The sequence below is a fragment of the Passer montanus genome, unplaced genomic scaffold, assembly GCF_014805655.1.
Source record: "Passer montanus isolate IOZ18808 unplaced genomic scaffold, ASM1480565v1 scaffold53, whole genome shotgun sequence".
Classification (NCBI taxonomy): Eukaryota; Metazoa; Chordata; class Aves; order Passeriformes; family Passeridae; genus Passer; species Passer montanus.
Genome location: NW_024370263.1, coordinates 6285756 through 6312964, shown reverse-complemented (window position 1 = coordinate 6312964; position 27209 = coordinate 6285756). Strand labels below are relative to the sequence as shown.

At 45.2% G+C, this 27209-nt stretch overlaps 1 protein-coding gene across 9 annotated transcripts in view; it reads left to right on the top strand.

The window, feature by feature from the left end:
- Window positions 1-27209, top strand: part of PITPNM2 (phosphatidylinositol transfer protein membrane associated 2) — a 122752-nt gene that overhangs the window by 64452 nt on the left and 31091 nt on the right. For all 9 annotated transcript variants that reach the window (XM_039724437.1, XM_039724438.1, XM_039724441.1 and 6 more), the window contains 7 exons: window positions 10002-10216; window positions 11428-11549; window positions 12866-13099; window positions 19505-19828; window positions 22674-22769; window positions 25879-25983; window positions 26840-26910. In XM_039724437.1, coding sequence (XP_039580371.1) covers window positions 10002-10216; window positions 11428-11549; window positions 12866-13099; window positions 19505-19828; window positions 22674-22769; window positions 25879-25983; window positions 26840-26910 — 1167 coding nt within the window. The remainder of the gene's footprint in view (window positions 1-10001; window positions 10217-11427; window positions 11550-12865; window positions 13100-19504; window positions 19829-22673; window positions 22770-25878; window positions 25984-26839; window positions 26911-27209) is intronic.

The following is a 27209-nucleotide window of genomic DNA, read 5'->3' as shown; positions in this document are numbered from 1 at the left end:
CTTCTGCTGGACCTAGTGATTACCTTTTGAGGATAAGACTTATTTTAAGATGCAGCGTCATCCGTTGGAGTTAATAGCGTTAATACTTTGTCATTCATCACTCTGAGGGTCCATGACTGGGAAAGGCCTCTGGCCCTGTTTGAGGCACTGCGTGGAAGATAACCCATCTGCTCAGCACTGCCTGCTGAGCTCAGGCAGAATCCTGGGAACTGAGGGCTTCTCTCATGTTTTAACATGAGCCTCTCCTCTACCGTCCCCCAGGGCTTTGCATTTATTGCCTTCCCTAAAAATCAAAGCATGTTCCAGGCATCTGCAGTGTGCTGTACTCTCCTGTCCTGGCTGCTGATGGAGTATCCTGAGTCACCTCCCTCCTTTCTGGAGGATCAGGGTTTGTCCATCATCTCAATTTCCAGACACCTGCACTGTCCTATTTTCCCCTTCATTTCCGTGTAGCTCTCAGGAAGCACTTTGAGAACAGACTTAAAGCTCTGCTTGGTGCTGGTGGTAATTCTTGAGGCCCTGTCGTGATACCCAGGTGCAAAAGTCGTGTCCCTTAAACCCTCAGCTCTGCTTGGCAGTTGCCAGCAGGCTCAGCAGATGGTGAAGGATTGATTGAGTGGGGAAAGCAAACTAACCCTTCATCTCTGGACACTGAAAACTGGATAGCTGATTATTTTTGTGCTGCCTGCAGATGCCTTGGCCATCTGCACAGACAGACATTTATGCTTCAGTTTTAAAGCAGGTGATGCTGCTGACAGCTCCAGAGACCCTGGAAGGCTCACAAGTCTAAAAGCAAAGCCTGGTTTGAAGCTTTCCCTCTGATTTCTGTGCTGCAGCGTTAAAAACCTGTGGCTTCTGTATTCTGTCTATTTCCTCTGCTTTTCATAACCTTTTCTTTGTGATCATGAGGATTTGCATCCTTCTGGAGGAGGAGAGTAAGGCACTTGCAGGTGTTTAGTTTTGAGGACAAGGGCAGTACAGTTATGTGTGGTGGTACCACACTTGGGGTCTCCTTTGCACAGGTGACAGTGACACCCATACAGGTTATCATTTTGGGAAAGCATACAGAAGGAGCAAACACCTTTTCTACATCTACTTTTTTCTTGGTTTGTAGTCATTATCCTTGAATTCTTACATTGGGATTCCATATCATGTTCCAAAAAAGATTGATTTTAGGGTAGTGAACTTGATGTTGCCTTGACAGTTTGTGTGCTCTGTTTCTCTTAACAAAGGTGAATGAAGCTGAGCACAAACAATTTTAAACTTGCAGATTGGCGCTAATTTTAATACAGGACACAGCACTGCCAATCCTACTAAACTTGTTGGCTGTCAAAACCCCTTTTTCCTTCTGTATTTTTTTATTCTTATGAAAGAAGGACAAAAATATTGACTGGGATTAGGTTCTCCCTTTTTCAAATACCTGAAGGCAAGTAATGAATTAAGTATTAGGAAGACTGTGGGGATTTCTTTAAGCCAGTCCTGCCGTGTTTTAGCACACAGCCCATTGTTAGTGAACAATTGCATTGGGTTCTTAAAGTATAAGGGATGTAGTCAGAGGATTAGATTTGATCCAGAGCAGCCCAAGTTGAAATTTTGTCTCTGACTCACAATATAGTAATGGGCAACTTGCTTTGCCTCCCTTTAAACCAGGGACAGTAATTCTCACAGACAGTGTCTGTGGAATAGTTAATGCAGTGAAAAATGAGTTTAAAGACATGGAAGGAAATACTTGGAGTAGATGAAATACTGAGCTGGAAGTGTAGTAGACATTTTGAAAGATGAGGCATGTGGAGTAAACAAGTTTGAGGTATCTCCATAATAAAGTGATCCCTAATTCATGTGCCTGTGGCACATCCAGCCCTGACTCTAAAGGACTGTGACTGGGCGTCTTTGTAAGGCAAAGTGATTAATGAGTGGCCATGAGAAAGGTTCTCTTAATGCTGTAAATTTTTTATGACCCTGCACAATTGATTGTCCCCAAAATATCCTGTTTTTGTACAAGCAGCTTCATTAATATCTAGCCCTGATTCTAAATAATGCAGTGCCTACAACACAAAGTGATGTGTGTACAAAGTGATGCTGTGCCTGTTTCTGCTCCACCTTGCAGGAGCCTGGTGCTGACAGCCCAGCCTGCCTGCAGCTTTTAGGGCTTTTCTGCAAAAAATTTGTGCTCCATTACAAGCAAAGCAGCCAGGAGTGCTGATGGTGCTGCAGAGGCAGTGCAGGTAACATGAGAGAGGTCCTTCCTCAGGGCCTCCTGCACGCCCAGCTTTGCTTGTGCAGCTCTACACGTGCCTCTCTCTGACACAAAGACCCTTCTTGGTCTCCTCGTGTGCTGGATGTCCCCTTGCAGGCAGCATTGAGGGTTACAGCCTTGCCTGGTAGTCCAAATTCTTGCTTGGCAAACTTGAGGGAAGATTCCCCTCCATAAAATCCCTGCCACAGGCAGGACTGATCAGGTGACATCTCCCTGTGGAGGTGGAAAGGACCCAAAAGGGAAACTCCTGGAAGCTGCAGCTGATCAGTGCTGGGTTGGGAAAACAGAGGGTGAATACTTTGTGGTTGCTATCAGAATGATGTGAGGTATCAGTGTTTGGGGACAGGGCAGTGCCTGGCTGGAATGAAGCACTGCACAGTGCCCAGCCCATTGATCAAACCTGCAAAGGGGGTGTTCAAAACAGCTGCTCTTTTGCCTTTATTAATGAAGCTGTTGATGAGGAACAGATTTCTTTCCCCTCTCCCCAGGGTTTCAGGTCATTCCCCTGTATTTGGAGCAGTGAGGCTCAATGTGCTATTGTAAAGCCTCGTGTTCTGATCGTTATCTTGTTGACTCAAACTAACCTTCCTTCCTGAAATAACTATTGACATGGCCCTTCATGGGTTTTTTTGGTTTTTTTTTAACAGCACTAATTGGATTAAAGTAATTGTCACGCGTGAAGGATGCGTGTTGGAGCACAAAGGGCACAGGGGAGGCTCAGCTGTGGGCACCATGGTTACTGTGACATCACTGGTTTGTTGTTCCCAGCAAGGATTCAGTGCAGCTGAAGCTGGAGTGAGGGTGGCCCAAACTGGGGGATTGCTGATGCAGCCCCTCCCGTTGCCATGGAAACAGAGGATGCAGTTTAAAGTTGCCTGCATGCATAACGTGGTGCTCGTGGTGTAAACAAAACCAGGGTCCTGTGGTGCCCACAGCTTCTGGAAGGGCAGGAATGGTGTCGTGGGCAGAGTGAGGAATCCTGTTGTGGTTGGACTTCTTTCCCATTGACTTTACTGTGCACAATGAGACAGAGTGAGCCTTGCTTTGAGGGACAAGAGCTAAACTCACAAGTCCCTTACTGTCCTGAGCAGTCTTGTGGTTGAGGGATTGCCAGTCCAACTTGATGTAATTGTTTCAGATTGGACCTTACAAAGTGCAGGCTCAAAAGTTCTGTTAAAACCATCCCTGGGATAACAGGGTTCCCATTATTAAAGTTAAGCCCCTGCCTACCTTTAAGATTTTCTTTTTAATATAACCATTAAGATTGTTCTCAACTCCTGCAAAACAGGAGCAGAGAAGCTTCCCTGTTTGAGGACTGGTTTAATATATTTTGATAAAGGTCCCTACTCCAGCAAAGAGCACTGTCACAAAATGGTTGGGGTGCTGAAATGGGTACTGGATGTAGCCCTGCCAGCAGCTCTGTGTCTTCAAGTTACTTTCTTCAAAATGGTGCTTTTTTGATGATTCCGTGATCTTTAATGTGAGGGCACTCAACTGTTCTGACTGGGGCACAAAAGCCTCTGACAGCCAGAAGTTGTGTGTGCTGCTGTACTTCAGCACTCTCCTGCATAAGTAACAGTAGGGGTGATTTTAATTTAGTTCCTGTAACTTCCTGTTTGCTTTTAGAACACTGTGCACTGATAAAATTATGTTGGTTTTGATGTGACAAGAAGTTCTGAATTTTGGCTTCTCTTAAGAGTGGAATAGCTCCATCTTTTGTGCTCCCTTCTTTCACTCTGAACAAAGCTCTTTGCCCTGGTTATGGTGATATGATTTTGAGTGTTTCAGATCCTTGACATACACATAAAGAAAAGAAAAGAAAAGAACAAGTTGTAAAGTATGAAACTGTGGTACTTTTAGGATAACCCAGCATTTTGTTTTACAGTCAAAGATGTAGGTTTTGTTTACCTGCAGTAAACAGTGGCCATGAATGGGGCCTGGTCTATCAGATATCTGCATCAGCAGGCAGAAGGTTGCTGGTGCTGAAAGCAGATTGCTGGTAATGAATTAGATGTCAGCTCAAATGCTGGTGAAGGAGTGGTTAACAGAAGCCAGAGCTGAGTCATTCCGCAGCACAGGCTGGAGGCAGAGCTACACCCTGAGCAGGCACACCCTGCCTGCCCATGGTACCCATGTGCAGAGTCCCTCCTGGGAAAACCCATCCAGAATAAACCAAGCATTCCTTCCAGGACCTTTTGGTGCTTCCATCATTGGCTTTCTGGGTTTTGGTGCTGTTTAATTCTGGCAGCTATGGCTGGAATGTGCTGTCATATTTTGTGCTGGTTTGTTTGTGGTGTTTGACTGCTGATCCTGCCACAATAAGCCAAATTACATGGCTGAGACGACAGGCTGCTTTTCTCATAACCTCTCCCAGCTTTTCTGTTAAAGTTTGCAACATGCAAGGTCCCAGCCCCAGTGTCACTGGTACCTCCTCAGTACCTGGTGCCTGCAGGTGAGAGTGAGGATGGCAGCTGCTGGAGCATAGCAAGGAAGGCTCTTGGTGGTGGGAAGACACCACATTGGAAAATCAATTGTAAGAATTAAATACCCCTCAGCCTAAATAATGTTCAACTGGAGATAGCTGGGAATATTTTTCTCTTAGCGTATGGAAGAGATTGAGAGCAAAGAGTTCATTCCTCTCCCCCAGTGTAAATTTTGTTTGTACCTTGGGTGCCTTTACCCTTTCTTTCTAAAACTGTACAGAACAGGTCTGGTTGGTGAAAACAGGTCTTAAGAGCTCTCCAGTGATGGCAGGAGTCATCTTGCTGAGCAGCTTCAGGCATTTTTGTGGTCTGATGGATTGTGTGAGGCACTTCATGCTTTCTCTGGTTCCCAAAGGAAGGGTCTGTTTCTGGGGACTTAATTGGTGTTTGTGGTAGCCTTGGCATCCAAAACAATAAAAAAATAGTAATTGGTCATAGAGAATGTTTTCTCAGCCTCCCTTGCCACAATAATATGAGCAAGTATGTTAGCAGGGTCCTCTGGGGATATTTGCTGTCATGTTCTTGTTCTGTGGTTACAGAGATGTCTTTGCTGTCCTTGTTAACTGAAACCATCAGCCAGCTGGAAACTTCTCATATCCCTATCTAAGTGGGCTAAAAAAATCCTGAGAGTTCAGTGTTATTTTAATGCATTCTCCCAGAAGAGTTTTGTCCAGACTATCAAAATACCCCCTTTCCAAATGGGAGCTGGAGGAAAAACACACCCCCAAAAAAATCTTCTCATTATTGTTTCCAGACAATGATTTGCATCTTCCTTACCCATGGATGATAGGTCTGTCAAGCATGGTGCTGTCAGTCTTCATAATTGGAGTAATCTCAAATCAGAGCTCTCGTGGGTCCTGTGGCACTGTGTGATCACTGCTGGAGGGAAGTAAGAACAACATCAGGAAGCTAAAGCATCCCAGGCTTTTGTAAGCACTGTCTCACTTATTTAGATTGAGAGGTTGTACTGTAAACAATAATCAGTGGTAAACAAGGTGAGAGGGTAGTTACAATCTCTTTTGGAAAGTTAGAACATGCCCAGATCACCCATTATCACCATGCAGCCTACCCCACTCTGCAGGAGCATTGCTGTGCTCAAAGTAGTTACAATAAAAACTCAGAGGAGAAGCCAAACCAGCTGAGCTGTTTGCAGTGCTGCTGTTGGCTTTGCAGAGATTCTCTGCTTGTAGACCTGAGCCTGTGGGCAGCCTGGGCTGGATTCCAGGGCAGGAGCACAAGGAGGACTCTGGATTAGATTAGTATTCTTCTTGGTGTTCTGAGTTGGTTGATGGGGCTGTTTTTCTTCTAATTCCCCAAAAGCAAAACATTACAAGGCAATCTTAATTTACACAGCCTGACTTGTGTATTTCTCCAGCTGATCCAATAAGCCACATCCTTAACTGTTTGATCCAGCATTATGCATTGCTGTTCTGGGAATGCTGTTCCTTAGGCTGTGCTGAGACTCCTTAGGCTGTGAAGGTTTCTGTTGCCATCAACCATCATTCCTTTGTGGAGCTGTGCCCCACTAGAAAAACAAACAAATTGCATTGAGTCACCTGGTTCTGTTCACCTGGGCCAGGTCATTTGCTAGACTAAGGCTTTGCAAGGTTTGCTCTGGTTGGAGACGCATTTCTAACTGGGAAAGGACATGGAAGATGTGAGAACTGGTGAACCTGCCTGTGGAAGGCTCTGTTTACAGCTGTTGGTCTGCTGTTGAGAAGGGAAGATGATAAATGGGGTTAGGCTGGCCCAGTGGTTAAGTGATATTCATGGGAATTATTCATCTGTGATTGTTGTGCTGAGGTCATGTGCTGTGTCCCATGCTATGCTGCTGTGCCAAGAGATTTATTTTAATAGAAGCCTTTAAGTAACTGGCATTCTTGCTAATCATGGTGCATCTGCTTCTCTGGGTTCCCTGTTATGAGTAATTTAATGCTATTACTTTAGCTAGAAGGGATCTGTGTCACCATCTGTCCTGAAAAGCTATTGATGGGGCTGTGGGGAACATGGAGTGTCATCAGCAGGAGAGAGGGACTTGGAAAGGGATGACTGGATTTCCTCTTGTAATACAATACAAGATGGTTTACTGTGCTTATGGGCTAGATAACCTGCATATAGAGGCTGTCAGCTACTCTGATTTTTTTGGGGACTATTCCTCAGGTATTTATAGAGGGGGAAGATGCTGTGTCAGTAGTGAGTAGCAATGACCCAGGTAATCTGCTAAATAAAGTCTCTACTTCTCTCTGAGGCAGAAACCTCTGAGACTGACCCTCGAGTGCCTGCACATCAGCACCTCCAGCAGATATTCCTTGGAGAGGGCCTGCCACACACTTCTCAAGCCAAATGTTTTCCTAATTGAGGGTTATTTTTAATTGTTGTTTACAGACCACTTCCTTGTGACAAGCCCTCTCCAGGCTGTAGCTCAGGCACAGGAGGCATGAGGAGGCTGCATGGCTGCAGAGCAAATTGCTCTTCACTGCCACAAGTGCTTCACTTTCACAGCACCACTTATGCCCAGAGCACCATCCTGGTCCCTCAAGTGCCTGTGGCTAAAGTCTTTATTTTTATTATATGAGAAACATATTTTCTCTTTGTCTTTCTGGTCAGTAACTGCACTGTTCACCATCTCTCCTGACTCTTGGCCCTTCCTGACTTCACTGCAGCTCGTTGTCTTCTCTACAAGCCAAGTGCTAAGTGTGAGAGCCTGGAGGGCTGGGAAGCAGCTTTGTGTGGGTTTATCCTGGGGAGTTTCTCTTTGATCATACTGTCCTTCCCAGCAATGTGGTGTGTTATGAGTATAAATTTGGCCTGACTCAAAAATCCTGGCTCTAAAGAGATTTTTTTTTGGTCAGCAGAGCTCTTATTTCACATTCATCTGAGGAAATGGTCTTGCTGCCCTCGTCATATCTTACGTAGATAAGTGACAAGTGGGAGGGCTGTGAAGGGCCAAAATTTGCTGAGGGTTTGTAACTGGGTGACAAAGGCTGTGGGCTGGAGCTGGTCCTCTGGAAAGGCTGGAGGAGGAAGCACACCCTGCTCCCAGAATAGGGTCTGCAGTCTGCTGCAGCTGCACAGAAGTGAATAAAATAACCACAATTCAGAAGTGGGATGTGAACTGACTTTCACAGAGTCTCAGTGAACTTGGTTTTTCCTTCCTGCCTTCTCTCCCAGTGAGCTGGGACAGTGACACTGTGTCACCCTCACATCTCCCACCATCAGAGCGTCACCAGTTCCACGTTGGGTGGAGAGGCTGCTGATGGAATTATTCATGTACAGCAAAATTGGCCAGTGTTGTGGGTTCTTCAGGGTTCCAGCTGTAGGGTGAGAACCAGGCAGCTCATCTCCATGCAGAGAAGTTCCTGTTAAAACCAGCTGAACAGGGAAAAGTGAAGTGGGGAATTAGTGAGTAAAACCCCTCAGTGGATTTTGGTCCCAAATGAGCACTTGCAGAATTTCCTGGAATTGCTGTAACTGTGCAATCTAGAAGGGAGTTTTGAATAACCTGGCATGAAGAAAACTCGTCTTCCCTCTGCTTATGATTTCCACGTGCTTCTGCCATATAATAAAACTCTAAATCTCTGTAATTTCTGTCAACTGTTCAGAGCAGATGCTGTGCAGTTATTCTGTCTGACACTTCCACTGTGCTGGCTGGGTTACTGCCTTTTCTGAGACCTCTGAATTAACCAGATTTTGGGGTCATCACAATTATTTAATGTTATTGTCATAAATATTTGTACAGGACTTGGTCAGTGCTTACATAAGAACTGAAAGACAGTAGTTTGTTAGAAGAGGATGTGTGCTTTAATGAACTGCCAGCTGAGTGTTAGAAATAAACTGTAAAAAAATACTTTTCTGTTTTTTTTTATTTTTATTCTGTTGCAGTTTGTGGGGCAGGAAAAAAGTGATTATTTAGATTGTCAGTTATTTAGGTTTGTCAGTTACGGCTGTTTAAAATTAAAATCACTTGAGAGGTCTTTATAAACAGGGCTATTTACTTCTAAGCAGCTCTGTTGGCTTAACATCCTGTCCTCAAAAGATAAGAAGCTGATCTCTTGCATCTTATTAATAATTTTCTGTTAAACCATGTTATCCTTTGAATTGTTTGTATGCCAAAAATGAAGAGTTGTTATTGTGTTACATTTCACAGTTGATTCTTGGTATAAAATTCCTTTTTTGCCCCCTTAATTTCCAAAGTACTCTGCTCTCGTGATGCTCTCAAATACAAACAATAATCTCAAAATGCTAACAGAATGAATCTGTTGTTTAGAAATGATGAAGGTTATACATCATCCAATCTGCTGAAATGTGTGAGAAATTAATAAATATTTGGTTTGTCTCTAGCTCATCTTAGAAGCACTGAAATTAGTATTTTTTTATTGAGGGAATTTTTGCCAAGTTTTCACTGAAGGATGGTCCTACAAATAAGCCAAAATGCGGAGGCTGCCAGGGGGTGCAGTGATCATTCTGGCAAACTTGGGCTGTTTCTTCCAAATATCTTAATTAGCAGAGCAAAGTCTCCAAGCTGTTCTTGGAGAGCTGCTGCTGGGCCAGATCACATGCAGCAAACCCCCGAATCCTGTGGGTGTAGCTCCCAGAATGGTCTTTATCACTGTGATCACAGAACCATTGAGGTTGGAAAGGACCTCTGAGATCATCGAGTCCTGCCTGTGATTAATTCCCAGTTATCAACTCAACCAGAGCACTGAGTGCCACGTGCAGTCATTCCTTGAGCACCTCCAGGGATGGTGGCTCCAATGCCTGGCCACTCTTCCAGTGAGGAAACTTGCTGGTGTCCAGCCTGAGGTGCTGCTGCCCCAGTGTGTGATTCTTCACGCTGACACATCACCACGGGCTGTGCCAGGCTGGACAGACTCCCCTTGGCTGCTGATGCAAAAGGGTTTTGTGCTGTTGGGTGGTTCAGAGCTGGAGCCAAGGCTTGGGGTGTGCTGTGTTACCTGTTCCAGGAGCAGGAGTTGAGGTGTCATTACAGCTCCGTTCAAACTGAGTGTCCAAATGGAAATTGGCGTGGGGTCATGAATAAATCAAATCTCTGTGTTGGCCAGATGAGTCTCTACATTTTAACTTTTTAATCTCTAGGTTTGGTAATCTTAGTGCTGGGGTGCTGCTGCAGCTCTGCTGTGCTCAAAAGGAGTCCTAGAAACCATCCCCAGCGTCCCGGTGCTTTGAGAGCCCGGTCCATGTACAATGCCCTGGAAAATGAACATTTTTGTGATGTATTTGTGATCTCTTTTCCCTTTCAGAAAAAGAGCAGAGAGGAGACATGCGGGGAAGGCAGTGGAGTGGAGATCCTGGAGAACAGGCCCTACGTGGATGGCCCGGGGGGCAGTGGGCAGTACACGCACAAGGTTTACCACATCGGCATGCACATCCCCAGCTGGTTCCGCTCCATACTGCCCAAGGCAGCGCTGCGCGTCGAGGAGGAGTCCTGGAACGCTTACCCTTACACGAGGACAAGGTAAAACTGGCAACATGTCCACAGCTCTTTCCCTGGGTTAAAGACAGGGCTTGATGTCACTCCCTGGCAGTGGCATTTCCCTCTCCAGTAATATCCTGCAGAGCAACTGGGGTCAAGTCCTAAAATTCCTGTGCAGTGCTTGGTGTCTGGAGTTTGCCTGGGCTGACTGCACACCTTCCTGAGAATTTGTGGCTCCTTGCTGTAAAAATGTGAAACTGTTTTGTCTGTCAAAGCTTGGGCAGTCATGAATGGTTTTTATTTAGTCATGTATCTGCTTAACATTGCAGATCTCTGCAAGCTCAGGGAGGTTATAAATGTGCATGGTGCTGGGACAGATGTCATGCTGAATCCTGTCAGGGAAGACAGGATGCATTTGTACAGGGGAAAGAAAAATCCTAATAAATAAATAAATAACCACAGCACTTCTTTTCTGAGAACTGTCTGTCATTTAACTAGGAAATAACAAACCTACATCCTATGGTTTTTGCCCTGAGGAGGGAAGAGAGCCAGAGGCTCTGTGGAGCCCTCTGGGACCTCCTTGTTTCATCTGATTTTGTCAGGCAGGACTTCACATACCCTGGAAAAAAATAACCTTTGTGCCAGTTACTCCATTTTAGAGCATTTGCTCTTTTGCATGTTTACAAATCTGATTTCCCTGACATCTTGCAAAATAAAAAGGCTTTAATGGGTATTTTGATTTTTATGAAAAATCTGGAAAAATTTTCTGGTTCTGTTTCTCTGCAAGTAGCATCAGTCCTGGGAAGGTGGGGAGTCAGTGTGTGCATGTGGGCTGTTGCCAGTGACTGAATATACTGGAGCTGCCTGACTTTTAAGTGATTAAAGTTCACTTCCAGTCAGTTTTTATCCCTTCTCTTGAAATGCCTATGAGTCAATCAGTTGGCCAGGAAACCTGTGCTGCACAGAACTAGTCCATGTTTTATTCTGCCATAGGTTCCAGGCAGGAGCTCTGCTTTTCTTCTTGCACAGGTGCATTTCCTGGGTGTCCTTGTATCAGTATCCATGTCACAACTTTTTAATATAGTGGGCCCAAAATTTATCTACTTGCTGAAAACTGGTGAGCTCCTGTCTTAAGAAGTTATTAAGGAACAAACTCTAGTTGGTATTTTAAGCATATCTGAAGGAAAACCTGAGTGAGGGCTGGCTGGGATTTGAGGCTGATTTACTCTGAGCTGTGTTGCTCTGGCCCCCAGGTACACGTGTCCTTTTGTGGAGAAGTTCTCTATTGATATTGAGACCTACTACAAAACTGACCCAGGAGACCATAACAACGTGTTCAACCTTTCTGCTGCAGAAAAAAGACAAACCATTTTAGGTAAATAGCTTTCTTCCTCTACTTTTCCCTGGTTTTGTGGTTTTTTTTCTTGGTTGTCCATCTGTCTGTCCATCCTCCCTAAACACACACTGCATCCCTGTCACTGTCACTGGAGGAAGGATTACATCAAGTAGGGTGAAGTTACCAGAATTCTCTTCTAGGTTTGATGTCAATCCATGGAAATAATTTAAATCCCCCATCTGTAAATTTAAGCTGATGCTTTTCCATCTTATATATGCAGCTCCCAAGAGGAGTAAGACATCTAATGAGTTTGGGGGTATTAAGTAGAAATGAACATAGAAGAGAAAAAAATAGCTGTATAATTGTGACAATATTGCTGTTTATTTGCGTGGCTCTTTCATGTATATGAAAATTATTCCTGTCTGCACTTTTGAAGCATGAAGTTGCATTTAATTTTTGTTCCTTCTCCTTTTAGTCCTGCCCTCATGTAGGTTAGCACTCACTTCACAGCTGTCTTTAGAAGATTGAGTTAACGTAAGGAATTAATGAGACAAGGCAAAAGTATTTTTAAAAAGTACTTTTGTACTTCACTTCAGCTGTCCTTATTGCTGGGCCTGGCTGACCAGGCTTTCACTGCTGAGCAGACTCAAGTCCCACCACTGCACTGAGAGGTGTCACAGAGCTGTCACTTCTGGGGAAGTGTGATCCTGCCCTTCAATCCAAACTTCAGATGCTTCTGCTGAACTCTGGGAGTTGCAGGTCTTTAAAATATGTTAATTCACTCCACTCCTGCTGCAGCTTCCACTTCTCCATTGTTGGATTGTTAATTAGGACTTGAGTTAAACTTTCTGCTTTCCAGAGTACATCTGGTCTAACAATAGCAGATGAGGAGTTCCCAGTCCCCTCCTCTGATGAGATGTTCCCTGGCAGTGTCTGTTCCATAGCAGGGCAGGTGTGTTTAACTGTCTTGGCTGAGACAGCTGCAGCACTGAGTGATATTAGAAAAGCTGGAAGGTGGAATGTACAACAGATCTGTGTGGAGCTGGAAAGACAGAGTGCGCAGAGCTGCCAGAGTGCTGTGGATCTGCAGTTACTGTGGGCAAAAACATCTATTTGGAGCAAAGCCTCTGTTTGCTGGAACTGTGTGTGCTCGTTCCTCTGGCAGAGCTGATCTCTGCCCAGCAGCAGTGTATAAACAATTTAAATATCAGTTGTTTAAGTGTAAGTAAAAAGAAACTAAATTGCTGTAATGCTTCTGGTTCTTACTTGAAACAGAAAAAACTCATGAAAAATGATGTTTTCTTGTTTTGCTCAGGAGAAGGAAACATCTAACTGTTTCTATTCTCTTTCTGTAGATCCCATTGATATTGTTAAAGATCCTATTCCTCCCCATGAATACAAAGCTGAGGAGGATCCAAAGCTGTATAAATCAGTGAAGACTAAAAGAGGACCCCTCTCAGAAGATTGGATTCAAGAGTACAAGAACAGCCCTGGGAAATACCCCATCATGTGTGCATACAAACTGTGTAAAGTGGAGTTCAGATACTGGGGGATGCAGTCGAAAATCGAGCGCTTCATCCACGATGTTGGTGAGCATTTCTGGCCTTGTAGAGTTCACTCCTTAATGTTTGTACTGAATTGAAACATGAAGGTGAGGTATGTGCAATGCATCACATTCCAAGACACGTCTGTGAAGAGATTGTCAGATCTGATGACTCTGTGGGTCAGCTCAGAAAAAATCCTGTTATTTTGTCACTTATAATCGTGGTGTGTGCAAATCCAAACCACGTGTATCCACTGAAAAGGTTTCAAGTCCTGTGTAGGCAACATCTTGCATTCTCCTTTTTACATTTTTTTTAAGATAAGCTTGCCATATCATTTTTCAATTCTGCCAGTCTTCTTTATTGTGACCAAAATCCATCCTGAAGGGCTGCCTAAAGAAATAAGCTTCACTTCAACATCCTGAGTGGTTCCAGAAAAAGCACTCCTTGGAGCATCCCTAGTTTCTACCTGTGGCTCTGAGTTGTGAGTAAATGTCCTTCTTTGATGGATGCATCATTGGTCGGTCAGGGCTTTTAAGGAGGAATTGGATGTGTCTGGGAGTAACTAAGTGGAGACAGTACAGGTGCTGGCAGTGCTGGCAGTAATTTATTCTTTGCAGAAAATCTATAAAACACCTGATACAGTTTCTGAGCCTTGCCACAAATGACTGGTTCTATGGCCAAGTGGAAAACCTAAATAGTGTTTTGAAGGAGTATTCTCATCTGAAAGGGCAGAGCTCTGGCTGTCCTCTGGCAAAGAAAATGCAAAAAAAAGGATGTGTAGAGGATGCTACCACCTTCCAGTGCACTGTAAATCCTCCTGCATGACTTCTACAGCTCTGCTTTTGATGTGCAAGTCTTCATGAAGTGCCTGCTTCTAGCATAAGTAATTTTCAAGCTCTTTGTAGTCACATTGCTCCTGAGAGCTAGTGTGAAAAACACTGATAGAGCAGTGGAGAACAGTGTGCCCCTGTCTCTGAATGCTCACAGGTTTTCTTACAGCTCCTTTGCTTTTCTTTGGGCAGGGATGGAGGCTTTTCCTGCTGTAGGCTGTTACAAGTGCCTCTCTGCACTGAACTCCCTTGGCGTTTCGGTGACACGGGTTAATTCAGTGTGTGCTGCAAAACACGGAGGCAGAATAACAACTCCATTGTATCTGTTAAATGAAAAAGGAGCACATGACTCTTCTGGTTCAGAGGTGTTTGGCATAGATTAACTGTGGTCCCTTAGAAATATTGCTTTTGTATTCCGTGAAAGATTGCCTGCCATTTCCCTCTTGATTGAGGCTTTGCAGAGAGCAGAGCCAGCTCATTGTCTGCCTTTCAAAAGCTTTTCCAGCCTGTTATAAAGATGGCAAATAGTGTTTTTCAAAGTGGTTAAGATGCATAAAATCAGGGAAGTCTTTTAGGCAAGACAAAGTAGAGAGAGTGAAAAGTGAAAGTAAAAGCTTGAGGTATCTGCAGGAGCTGTGAGGCCTCCCCTGCCCTGGGATAGCTGTGGGGAAGCCATGAGTGGGCAAAGTGCCACAGCATTTGTACCAAAGCCAGCAGTGCACGAGGATGTTTCAGCTGGAAAGATGTGCTTACAACAGGACTGACCAGGTTGAGATGCAGATCCTGGTGTGGGGCTTTCAGCTGGTGGCCAAAAGCAGATGGAGACCTTTGTGCATTGTGCACCTGATGGTGAGCCAAGTTCCCAGGAGCCAGAGTTGTTGTGGTGGTTCTTCCTTGGCATTTTCCTCCTGGTTCCTCTGTTCCCAACTCAAGCAACTTTTATTTCTTGGGGAATTAGCCCACCCTGTGCAGGGTCACCAAGCCAGCAAGGAAACCAACAGCAAGATCCAAACTCTGCCCAACGCGGAGCAATGCTTACTGGAGAAAACTAAAATTAGAGAATGGGTTGGAAAAAGAGCAGGTGTGAGGTAAGTGATGGATGGCTTGTGCAGTGTGGAAGGGCTGCTGAGCACAGAGGGAGGAACTCTGGGGGACGATGTGGAAACGTTCTCACTCGTACTGAGTGCAGCAGCCATTCTTTCCCATGACTAATTGGACAGTTACTCAGTGCTTTGACAGCCTGAGACACAGACTAAAATTGTGATTGTGGGCTATTAGTCTGCTTGGCTGTAATATTTGTATGCTTTTTTACTCCTTTCCCATAGATTTTAAGTTTAATTGGACTGGCACTGCATAATGTTCTGCTCCCACTTGCTTCCTAATGGTGCATGTGGGCTCTGAGTCTTTTGTTGTTAAACAAGTGTGTTGACTGTGTATGGGTTATTAATTATATACTGTGGCAAAGTGTGTTCCATCCCAGTAACTGGAGCTTTGTCTAACCCACTGTGTCCTAGGCTAAATATGCCCAAATTGCTGCACAGTGGTGAAGTGGCTTTTGAAAGCTCTTTTGCAGAACTTTGTCTTCACTAAAGCACTCAAATGACTCAGTTCATCCACTGCCCACTGGATCCCAAAGGTGGAGTTTTGTCTTTCCAAGGGGAGGCAGGTTGCAGGTGGCATGATGTGGATGTGACCACAGGCTTTTCTTTGTGAGGGTTCTGAGCAAGGGAGGGCAGGGAAGCAAACAGGTGTGGCTGCAGGTGGCCTTTGGTTGGACTGTACTGGCAAGGTTATGGCATCTCTTGGGACTGTCAGGGAAATAGTGTTGCACATGGACAATCAGGCATCCTGTATTTGCTGTCAGGAAATTGTGAATTATAAAATTATTTGGGAAGTTGCTTCTGGCTACAGATGCAATGGGTATCTGAACAGTTGCTTTGTTTGGATATTGATGGCATTAGGGGCACAACTTGTTGATTTATTTCTATTGAGTTCTTATTACATTCACTATTTTAATTTCACATTAGAAAACAAGCCCAGAGCTACAGACCAAAGCTTTTAAAACTCACATGAAGCCACCTCTCTGCCCTGGTTTGTCTAATGGTCATTTACACTTCTTTTTCTATGATGGCGTCCAACACCACAAATCATTTACAGCAGTCAGCACCTCAAGGATTCAACCAGCCTCTGAGTTGTTGAGGTGGTGAGCTGGAAATCAAATGATTTAAATGTTTGCACCCTGCTCAGCTCTTCACAGATGATCTTTCTGCACAGCACAGTGGGAAATGTTACAATAATTAAATCAACACACGATGACGGGCGCTCTGAACTCAGCCTGCACATTTGTGCATGTGTGGTGTTATTGTTTGTTTGTTTTTTTTTAAACAAAGCATTGCACTCTAGAGAAATGATAGTCTACTTAATGACTGATAACCAGCTGGTAGCTGCATCCTTGTCAAAAAACCTCTTCCCATTTTTTCTGGGTGAATTCAATAAGGTGTCTGATGAGGCTCTGGGGTTTTCCTCTGATTCTGGGGAAGAAGGCTCAGATAGGCTTGGGACATGTTGGTGGAGGGGGAAAACCTGCTGGCAAGGCAAACTTCCAACTGTGCTGCTGCTGGGGCAGTGTGTGACAGGGACTTCTGTGGCTGAGTAGGACACATTTACACCTTCTCTCTTTCCAGGGAGAAAAAGAAAAGCCAGCTGGGCCACAGATTCCCTCAGCACTCTTCTGATGGGCATCTGCTCCAAAGAGAGTTTTTCCCCATTACTCTCTTTCCTGGGTCTGGTGTCTCCCTTCCTTTTCACTTACCAATAAAAAACTGGTTTTTCTCTAAGATTTTGAAACAAAAATGCTTTGAGACTTGGTTTTTTTTCATTGCACAGGGAGAACAGCAGTGTCTGGACAGGTGAGGTCAGTCATTTGTAGCTGGATCCCTGTAGCTGTGTGGGACCCTTGTTGTGTCCCCTGGGTCTCTGCAGGGAGGCTGCAGGCTGGGCGGGAATTCAGTGCCCACTGCTGTGCCCAGAGGAGCCCCTCAAGTTCTCTTCCCTAGCACTGAAGCCTTTTCTGCAAGCCATGACTTTTATTTTTCCATTTTTGTACCTGCACAGTCTCGTTCTCCTCCAGGTTTTCTCCTCGTGTTTAAGAAAGAGAAATGCAGCACTGCTGGCACATCCCAGGTGAAGGCCAAATGCTGGGAAAATAATCTGTTTTTTGGACTTCTTAACTAACCTGGAGGGGTAGAGGCACAGCAGCTCTGAAGCCCTGTGGTGCCATCCTATTTTCAAAGGAGCAGAGCTTTAAGGAAGGGTGGTTTGGGATGTCTAATCAAAGGGATGTGAGCAGGGCACATGGGGAGGTCTCTGAGTTGGCAGGAAGCGGTGCAGGTGATGTTTGAGATCTAAGAAGGCGGAGAGGAACTTCAAGAGACTTTTTTTTACCCCCAGGTGGTGTTCATGTTCCCTGTGATGTTAGTCCATTAAAACACAGATACGTGGTTGGTGGCATCTGTGCCTCTACACAGAGAATTTCTGAGGAGTTGGGGCACTGATACATCAAGGCTGGATTCAGGAGCAGGAGTGGAGCCTGCTGAGCCCTTGAACGGGGGAAGATGTGGGATAAGAGCAACATTCACTTGTGTGTCTGATCACAGTCTGTTTTCAAGGTGTTCCAAGCAAGGTGGAATTGGACACTGTGGGTGTGGAAGTCCAAAGGGTGGTGGGGACAGCAAGAGAAATGCTTTCTTGGCTTTCAGTGTGGGTGTGATGCAAATTTAATCTTGGTTTTTAAGCTCTGCTGGTTGTCAATCATAACAGGAGGTGAAGAGGCTAAAACATTCTCCTGTAGTTCTGCAAAAAGTAATCTGGCAGGGGAAATAACTCTGAATCTCAACTCAGGTCAAACAGAATTAAGGTGCTGAAGGCTGTCATTCTGCCCCAGAAGGTCACACTGCTGGCTCAAACTTGCCTCTCCCTTCTGAAAGTCAGTCAGCAAAATACATCAAATATTGATAGATTTAATCTTACTGTGTAAATGAAGTTCAGGTTGAGCTGGTCCTGGCATTAGCTGCTGATCTCAGTGGCCATTTCCTCCTGGCAGCCTGGCTTGGGATGACTGGTGACATTGAGGACTGACCAAGGAGCAGAACAGACAATAAAGTGCTCAGATCTGGAAGGAGATAAACATAAAAAAAACATGCTGTTTGTGTGTTTAAGAAAACAAACAAACAAAATGTGATTGCTGGGAACAAACTGGGTCTTCAGGCTGAACATCACAGAAACTGTGGCAGTGGTGGATCCAAGGTTTTCTGTGCAGCAGGGACGCTCCTGTTGCTGGCAGCACCTTAGAAGCCCTGCACGTGGTGGGACCATCCCATCCCCTTTGGCCATGCTCCTGGGGATGGAGAGTGGCTTGGGAGGGATGTCTTTCCTCATGGTGGTGCTTAGAGAGCTCAGTCTGCAGCTCCCAAAACCTAAATGATTCTAATGTAGCCTGTTGATTGCTCTCTTAATCCCACTGACAGCAAATCCCACTGGTGCTTTTGGCTTGTCCTTCAACCCATCTCTGCCTCAGTTTCCTAGTAATTAAAGAGGAGCAATATTAATTGATGGTTTATTATCAGAAAAACTCCTGAGGATCAGTTGGTCAGTATTTAGAGAAGCTTTAAAAGCATCATTACTGCTGCGTGTTCCCATCAAGAATAAATAGCAGTTTGGAGTTTTGACCTGTTGTGAGCTTTTAAGGAATAATATTGGTGAAAATCCTGAGTGACTCCTATGTTTTAAAAGTCTTGGGGGTGTGATGATGTTAGTGAGTGAGTCTTAGTCTTGGGGAGAGTATCTGTTGCCTGGGCAGGTGCATTGTGTTTTGATACTGAGGCTGCTCTTCCTTTCAGATAAGTGATATATTGAAATATTTTAAATTGGCTTTACCCACTCCATTTTTCTCTTGCAGCAGAAGACAGATGGTATCTGCAAAATAAAGCATCTTTATTCCCTCCCTTACTTTGCTTTCTATCCCATTATCTCAGAAGCTCCAATTTGTGATGCTGTTTTACTGATACATAGAAACCAGGTGCAGAAAACGGGTTTCCAAGGACAGGAATGTGGGATGTGCTTCTGTAATGTAACAGCTGGGGAGGGCTGTGGAGCATCCATCAAGGAATGACTTGAAACTCTCCAGGATTAAAAAAAAAAAATCAGTAGCTTTTTTATTTTTTCTATTCTTTTTAACTTGGTAATATATTTAACTTTGAAGTTGGGATCCAAAGATTGCAACTTCCAGAACTTCAGGGAGTTGAAACTGTGCTCTGTATGTGGCTCCTCCTTGGTGAAGCAGGCAGGCAAAAGTCTTCCCTCCAAAATTAGGAAATCCATTTCCAAATTAAAAGCAGTGATGAAGACTGGCTGATTTCAGAGATTTCAGGTTGATTAGGAAGAATTGAGGAGATAAAGTAGATGAAGTGACCGGGTTGCCACCCTGACTGCGTGAAGGTCCTGCACTGCAGGCTGGGTGTCCCTGTAACGTCCCTGCCATGGTGGTGAGAGGCTGTGGGAGGGTGGCACGTTGGCTGCTGCAGTTTGTGGCTCTGGTGACGGGGACGTTCTGGCTTTGCAGGCCTGCGGAAGGTCATGGTGCGGGCCCACCGCCAGGCCTGGTGCTGGCAGGACGAGTGGTACGGGCTCACCATCGAGGACATCCGGCGGCTGGAGAAGGAGGCCCAGCTGATGCTGGCCCAGAAGATGGCCCAGTTCTGCGGCGAGAATGACGCAGAGCAGCACGGTGTCAAGGACACTCCTGGGGAGAAGGACGTGGAGCCCAGCACGGGGTCACCTGCCGACGCCGAGGACGCCTCTGCCAACAGTGACGCGGCCTCCGGCAGGTCGCTCACCAAGCAATGGTCCACCTCCTCCAAGTCCTCACGGTCTTCAAAGAGGGGAGGTAAGATGCTGCCAGTGACTTGCTCTTCTGAACTCATGGAGGTTGGGCTTTTGGGGGGTTGGAGCATGTCTCCTTGTGGCAGGTGCCTTTGGGACAATGTGTATTAGTCCTATGAGTCCTGTTAGCTCAGAGGCCTTCTTTGGTGGTGCTGCAGGCTCAGTCTTCTCAGATGACCCGTTTTGGGTTTGGGAAAGTTTCTAGTCATCCCATAACTGTGACTCAGTGTCACATGGCAGAGTTGCCAATGTCAAAAGCGCAGAATCTGTAAAAACACCACAGAAAAGCAGGCAGGAGCTGGCTGGCAGCACTGGGGCTCAAAAGACAGCCAGCAGCACAGAGTTAATCCTTGTTACTGAGGAGCTACTGATGGCTTTCTAAGGCCCTTCCATGGTCTTCCCTTGTGGATGTCTGTTTGTCCTTGATACCTGTGTCACAGCAGGTACCTGTCCTCCTTGGCTAGGGTTCTGTGCCACCACGTGCCTGTCATTTCGGGAGGGGTGTTTGGCTCCATGGAGGTGCACACAGTGAAACATCTCATCAGCTACTGGGGAGATTAAGGCAGGAGCCCCCAAAGGTGTGTGGGAGCTGCTGCCTTCCCCTGCTGATGATGTGCAGCAGCTGCTTGGAGACAAAACCTCAGCCTGGGATTCAGTGGGACTGTACATTGCCTTTTAAACACCATCCAGGAAGCTTTCGGGATTTTGATGTTAAAGCTCTGCTGTGGATACCCTGTAAGGACTCAGCTTTGAGTCTTGGATTTTGTTACTCACCTCTCCCTTGGGACTCACCTCGTTTTACTGTACTTCCCTTCTTTGGACCATTCTGTACAAAGGAGTGACTCCCCAGTGAATTCCAGCCACAAGGTTCAAACCCTCAGCAGTTCCCTCTCTGATTAGCCAAGTGCTGCTGGTAGCAGGGAAATAGCAGCTCTCACTGCAAGAGGGGAAGAAAACCCCCTGAAAACCCCAAGGGGCAGCATTTCTTCCAGTGATGGTGGAAGGGAACATCTGGGTGAGTGAAGCTTCTCCATCTATCACATGCACTAAGTATTGGGAGCTGAGTCTCCATTTTTATTTCCCACTCCATCACTGATTTCATCGCGGGGTGAATGAGAGAGGAGTTTTACCTTGCGATGACTCACTCGAGTGAGCCCCAGGGAAGAACCTACCAGATGCTTCATAAATCACTGCATAAAGATAAAAATACTGGCTACTTTGCCTGCGCCAGGATTTTATATTGATGCACCCATCTCCCTTTATGCTCTTTGCACAAACCCCCTCTTCCACTGCTGACATGTTCACTGAGATCTGGAGTTTTCAGACCTCTCAGGATTTCACTTGAAGGTTTTCACCGGGAGTAAAGCTTGAATTTCTTTTCAACTGCAGAATGTCTCAGCTTTTACAAGGAAAAGTAATGAAAGAAATTAATTGTGATGTGCTGGGAAGTACGTCACACAGATATTTTAATCCTCCTTCATGCTGGCAGCACATTACCATATGGAAGCAAGGAGGGCTGTCGCGACGCACCGCCACCTCCAGCTGAAAAAAAAGCCTTTTCTCCAAAAGGTTTTCCTTTTCTCCACCACCCGAGCGAGACCTGTGGTGATGGCAGGACCCTTGTTGCCCTCCCGTACGTTATTAGGTGCTCTATTTTTAGCAACTATTATGCGAGTGCCTTGACGTCACTGGGGCGTGAATGAGCTCTGCTCTGCCACCTCCTCGCTGGCTGCTCCCGAGGGTGGGTGCTGGGTGCTGGGGGCTGCTGAGCTGCAATTACATGACTCTGCACAGGGTCTCCATCCTTGTTCCATGTGACAGCCGGCTGGGAGACCAGGAGAATTTTACTTCTATATTCAACTCTGTTGGAACAATAGCACGAAACGGCTTGTGTGGCTGTCACAGTAACCAGAGCCTTTCAGGCTCTTGTACATGCTAAATGAGAGCTTGTCAGTCTCCTCAGGTTTTTGCTGGGTTAGGTGGCTGCTGTGAGTGCTTTGTGTGCTCTGTGTGACAGGCACAAGGGGACAAACCCTCCCTCCCATGGCTCTCTGGACAGAGCTCCCTTCAGCAGGCGGCTGTTCTGAGACAACTTCAGCCAAGAAGTGCTCTGGCTGGATGGTTGCTAAATTATATCTGAAAAAAAGAAAAGGAGAAGCCATAATGTTTTTATATTTAGCTCCGAGAACTCTGGAGGCGAAAGTGAAAGGGAGTAGGTAGGTGTGGGAACAGGAGGGCAAACAGCACTAAAAGGACTTTGAGGTTTCTCCTTGCTCTGTCAGGACCGCCGCTCCGACAGCTCCCTTTGAAGTAGTTGGATAGCATGTTGTTTAAATCATTCAAGTTTAAAGTTTAAACAGATCTCTAATCCAATTTGTGTGGAAGCAATTTCCTTCCAGAAAACAGATTATTCCTCTCCAGGCTGCTCTGCTGAGCTACCCACCCGAAAGTTAGCGAAGCAGAGGCATGGCTTGTGTGCTGATGAGAGGCACAGAGAGAGCTTCCAATCAGCCTGCTTCCTTCCTAATTGCAAACTTTAAAACCCAGCTGATTTTGCACGTCCTACTAACAATTATAAATAGCTGCCATTCAAAATAGCAGAAGAGTGATCCAAGCAGCTTTGCTTTAATGTAGCATCTTGCTGGCAGGTTCTACCAACAGTAAACAAACAGGATCTGTAAAGCAGTACACTGACATCACACCAGCATCATCAGGGTTTTGTGTTTTTTAATATTGCAGCAGTGAATTTTCTTGGAGAACACATGATTCTTCCTCCAGCAAAGATCATGTTGGGAACTCTCCGTCTTGTGGATGTAGCGTTTCGCATAAAGCTTTTCTGTTTTTTCCAGCAAGTCCCTCGCGCCATAGTATCTCCGAGTGGAGGATGCAGAGCATTGCCAGGGATTCAGATGACAGCTCAGATGATGAATTCTTTGATGCACATGGTATGTGGAGCCTAAATCACCATCGTTTCTTCCCTGAAATGGTGGGGTAAGAGAACGGAAGGCATGAAGGGCGGGGGGTGAGCAGGGAAGGAAGCGAGACTCTTTTGCTTTGAAGTCTTTTCCTTTCTAACCATGACGTGCAGCTTCTTCCAGCATCACCCAGCAGACTCTTACATTAATGCAGCACCATTTCAGGTGCAGTCTGAGCTGTTTGAGGGGATCTTGAACAGTCCTAGCCCTAGGGATTATATTTTATTTGGTGCAAATGAGTGTGTGTGAAATCCAGCAGTACTAACTGGGCTGTGGGTGTGTCCTAATGATTCACTGTGACTGATGATTTTTCTAATTTGTTTTTTAATCACTAAGAGGTATGATTAATTGTCCTGTCTGGGCCTGAAGAGACCCAATTCTGCCTTTATTAACTCCTCATTCTCCCATTCCAAGAAATAGAAGACCAAATGCAGCAAGGTACTTCAGGTGCCAAAATTAATCAGTGTTGATTCCAGAATTCTCAAAGTAATTTTGATTATCTGTATTGAGAGAACACTGTTCTATTTTTTTGCTCTGTACATGTGTGTGTGAAGAAGCTTTGTTCCTCTGCACTCATTTTATATATTGTACTTTATGCAAATTTAAGCCTGAAGGGCTCCATCTCTATTGACAACAGATGGACTCTCCTCCTGGCTTGTCTGATGGAAGTGAGAGGTGCAATATTTGCTGATGAAGTTGGGAAATGCAATTTTTAAAAAATGACACGCCAGTTTTGCAAAGCTGATGCTCATCTGAAGTTCAACCTCCAAAAATTGATAGTATTGTGTTCCATGTTCCAGAAGAGTTCTGCCATGAGTGTTTAGGCATGGATCTCAAACTGTGGGGCAGAAAGGGGTGTGTTAGTGTGGTGAGCTGCACAACAGCAGTGAAATGGCTGGGACATGTGTGAATTGGGATAAATGTGTGCCAGGAAAGGGAAGGGCCAGCTTAGTTTAAGTGTCACTATTTATTAACTTACGTAGCATTTACAACAAGTATGTGAGGGATTTATTGGAGCAATGTAAGGGAAGGGGAGTGAGTCATGCAAACAGCACCGTCGCTATCCACGCGCTTTTTGCCTTTTTAATTACTCCGTAATAAAATTGAGATGGAGGCAGCTCTGCCTGGAATCCAGGGCCCAGGGAATCCCTGGCATGCTCCTAACAGGCCTGGGAAGGGGAATTAGCAAAAATGAGCCTTGAGCACCTCTGTTGCAATACTTGCAGGAGGTTGCTAAGAGTAAAAGCAGCTGCCCTCCTGCGAGTCTCTGTGTGCACAGTTTGTCCTCTGCAGTCAGCATGGTTGGGTTGAAAAGTCTGCCCCTAAATCTGGTGGGATTTTGGCTCTTGAGTCAAGCTGCATGTGTGTGCAGCTGAACAGAGCCCCATCCCCGGAGGGACCTCTGGGTGCCCCTTGGCCCGCAGAGCCTGCGGGTCTGTGAGCAGGGATGAGGCTCAGCTCGCAGCTCATCCTGCCGGGGTCGGTACCATGGGAACTGGCAGGGCTCAGGATGTGAGTCAACAGCCAGCAGAGTTCCTCAGAAGTGCTTCCCATCCACACACTCGCATTTCCTCGCAGTGCAGTGGGCGTAACCTGAGCCCGAGAAGATTCCTTGTCTCCAGCTTCCCACTCACCCTCATTCACTGGTAAAGATAGTGACAAATACCGTAATATCGAATATCTATCCTGTAATAAATGCTAATAATGGGAGTAATATCCCATTCAGGGATCACTTGAGCAGCAGTAAGGGCTGTAATTAGACCTCTCAAGGAATTAAGTTTAATATTTAGATTAAGTTGTTGGAGGAGCTTAGAGTGCAATCGTCCTCTTAATTCTCTGCCAGCACGTGTGTTACAGGCCTGGGCTTTCCACTTGCTCTGGACAGGCAGCTCCACACTCCTGTGTGCAGGGAAATGGGGTTTTACTCAGATTCTTTCCATGGCTGAAAAAGGAAATGGCATGCTGGTACAAATTTCCAGGTTGCTCTCTTTTTATGGTCAAAGTTGAAATAGAAGCTCCTAAAAATAATCAGGCTTTGCTTGGATCTTCACCTAGTGCCCTTCATACATTCTTTTTTTAAGCTATTGCTCAGATTTGCTGAAAGGATTAATATATTTCATAACCTTTTTTTTGTTCCCCATTGTGGGATGCTTCTAGCTAATTATTTTCTTAGTAACTGTACAGCAATAAGAAAGGGGAAATCCTAGTCTGGGACTCTGAAGATTACAGCTTTTAGATCTTCAAGACATCTGTAATTACTGCTGTTATTACGTTTATAACTCTTTATTCAATTTACAAGCCCAAAATTTTCAGGAAAGACATACTAGGCACAGAGGTATAAATAAATTAGAAAGCACTTAACCATCGTAGCAGCAAAAGATGCATCCTCAATGGAAAAAAAGAAAAAAAGAGAAAGGAGAGCTCCCCTTTGTATGTCTCTTCCTTTTAATTACACTTCTAAGAAGATAATATTTTTTGGGACCCTTATTCTTTATTGACTGTGGTTGAACTGAGCCAGGGGATTTGGAAGATACTGAGATAGGCAGGCAAAGGCAGACCCATGTGTGTATCATCTCCTGAGGAAATCAGCTTGGGAAGTTCACGTTCCCTTTATTGCTCCTGCCTTTTAATGTTTGGTCCTATGAGCAGCAGTGATCCTTGTCCCTTCTTCCCCCAGAGAAATCCCACAGCTCTCAAACAGGGCTGGGAGGATCCCAGTGGGAATCCTTGCTTTGTCCTCTCCTGTGCTGGAGCATTCTGGCTGCTTTGGCACCATCAGAGAGAATGGCAAGGCAAAGGCCAAACACGGTGCCATTAAATATCCAGATTACTGCTTTCCATGTTTTAGGAGTTTTGTTTGTTTAAATCATGCAGCTAAAACATTTTGTTTACTTTTCAAAAGGTGCTTTGGTTTCTATGTAACAAAAGCTGGTTAAGTATATGGTTTATTTTGACTTAAGCTGTCCAAATGTGTACAGATTGCACAGAGTTGTGGGTTTTATTTAAAATTTTGGGGTTTGCTCTTTTCTGTATACATATTTTTGTGTTTGTGACTCTCAAAAAATCTGTTTTTTTAAAGAGGACTTGTCTGACAATGAGGAAATGTTCCCGAAAGAAATAACCAAATGGAGTTCCAACGATCTGATGGATAAAATTGAAACCCCCGAATGTGATGATGTCCAGGGTAATTCTTTTCCAAGTACAAACTGCATGTGCTATTTTACAGTATTTCCAGGCAATTGTTACAGCCTCATTGTGAGCAAGGTAAAACTTGTTATCCTCATCTCACAAAGGGAGAAGCTGAGACAGAGCATAAAAATGACTGCCCAGTGCTGCTGGAAAAGCTTTGCTCAGTGGGAGCTGGGATAGCTTTTGATTCTCTTTTATTTTCCACATTGGTTTGGCTCCTTTGTGTGACAGCCAGGATTCTCTCATATAATGATGAAATATCCCAGCTCTGTCTCAAATGACTTGAATTTCTCCTGGCTCTTCTTTCCTTTTGCTCCATCCTTTGTTCCTGGCTATATCTGCCTCAGTTTTATTTTCTGCTCATCATTATGAAATGGTGAAAGGAAGCTGTAGCTCCTCAGCCAGAGCGCTCACGGTGGAAGGTGACACTCAGGCTTTTCCTACAAAGTCAGTCTGTGTAGGCACAGATGTAGGAATACATCAGATCTCTACTCCCCGGCGTAGTTCAAGCAATTCCTTTTATTTTCCCACAAACCAATCATTTCTGACAGTCGTGCAGGGATTTCCCATTGTTGCCATCCTTAATAAAGCAGCAGTACCAGATCTCTGTAATGAGAGAAGAGCTCACTGATGTCCTCAGCTCTTACCCAGGTTACAAGAAATTGCTGGAAAATAAATGACCCAGCATTGCCCAGGTTTCTCAGGTGGAAGGAGGCAGGAAGGAGGGAGAGGATATTTGATGAAATAATGAAGGAGATGTGAGGCATTGGAACAAGCAGTGTCTTTATGGAAGAATGTCTTTGCCAAAGAGCATCTGGCAGTGCTGACATTTTACACCTCTGTGCTTGCAGGTGACTTGTACCAGGAGACATCAGCAGAGTACCACGTTGGCTCCAGCGTGGAGAGGCTCAGCATCATCGAGGTGAGTGCTTTGCCTTCTTGTAATGGGATCCTTTGCTGCTGGAATGTCTCAGTGTGGGATAAATGGGTCCCTTTGCTGTGAGCAGTGTCTTGTCTCCATGTGCTGCTCAGCCCCAGTAACACCTGTGTGTATCCTTTTGTAATTCTGATTTATGGGATTTTTCACCCATCTTTGGAACATTATCTAGAAAATGCTGTGTAGTTTGCAGGCAGCATCAGGTATCCAGCTGGAAAAAACTGGCAATCCTGTGGGGATCAGAGCAGCTCAAGGGTAGAGCTATCCTGCAAGATGAGCAAGTG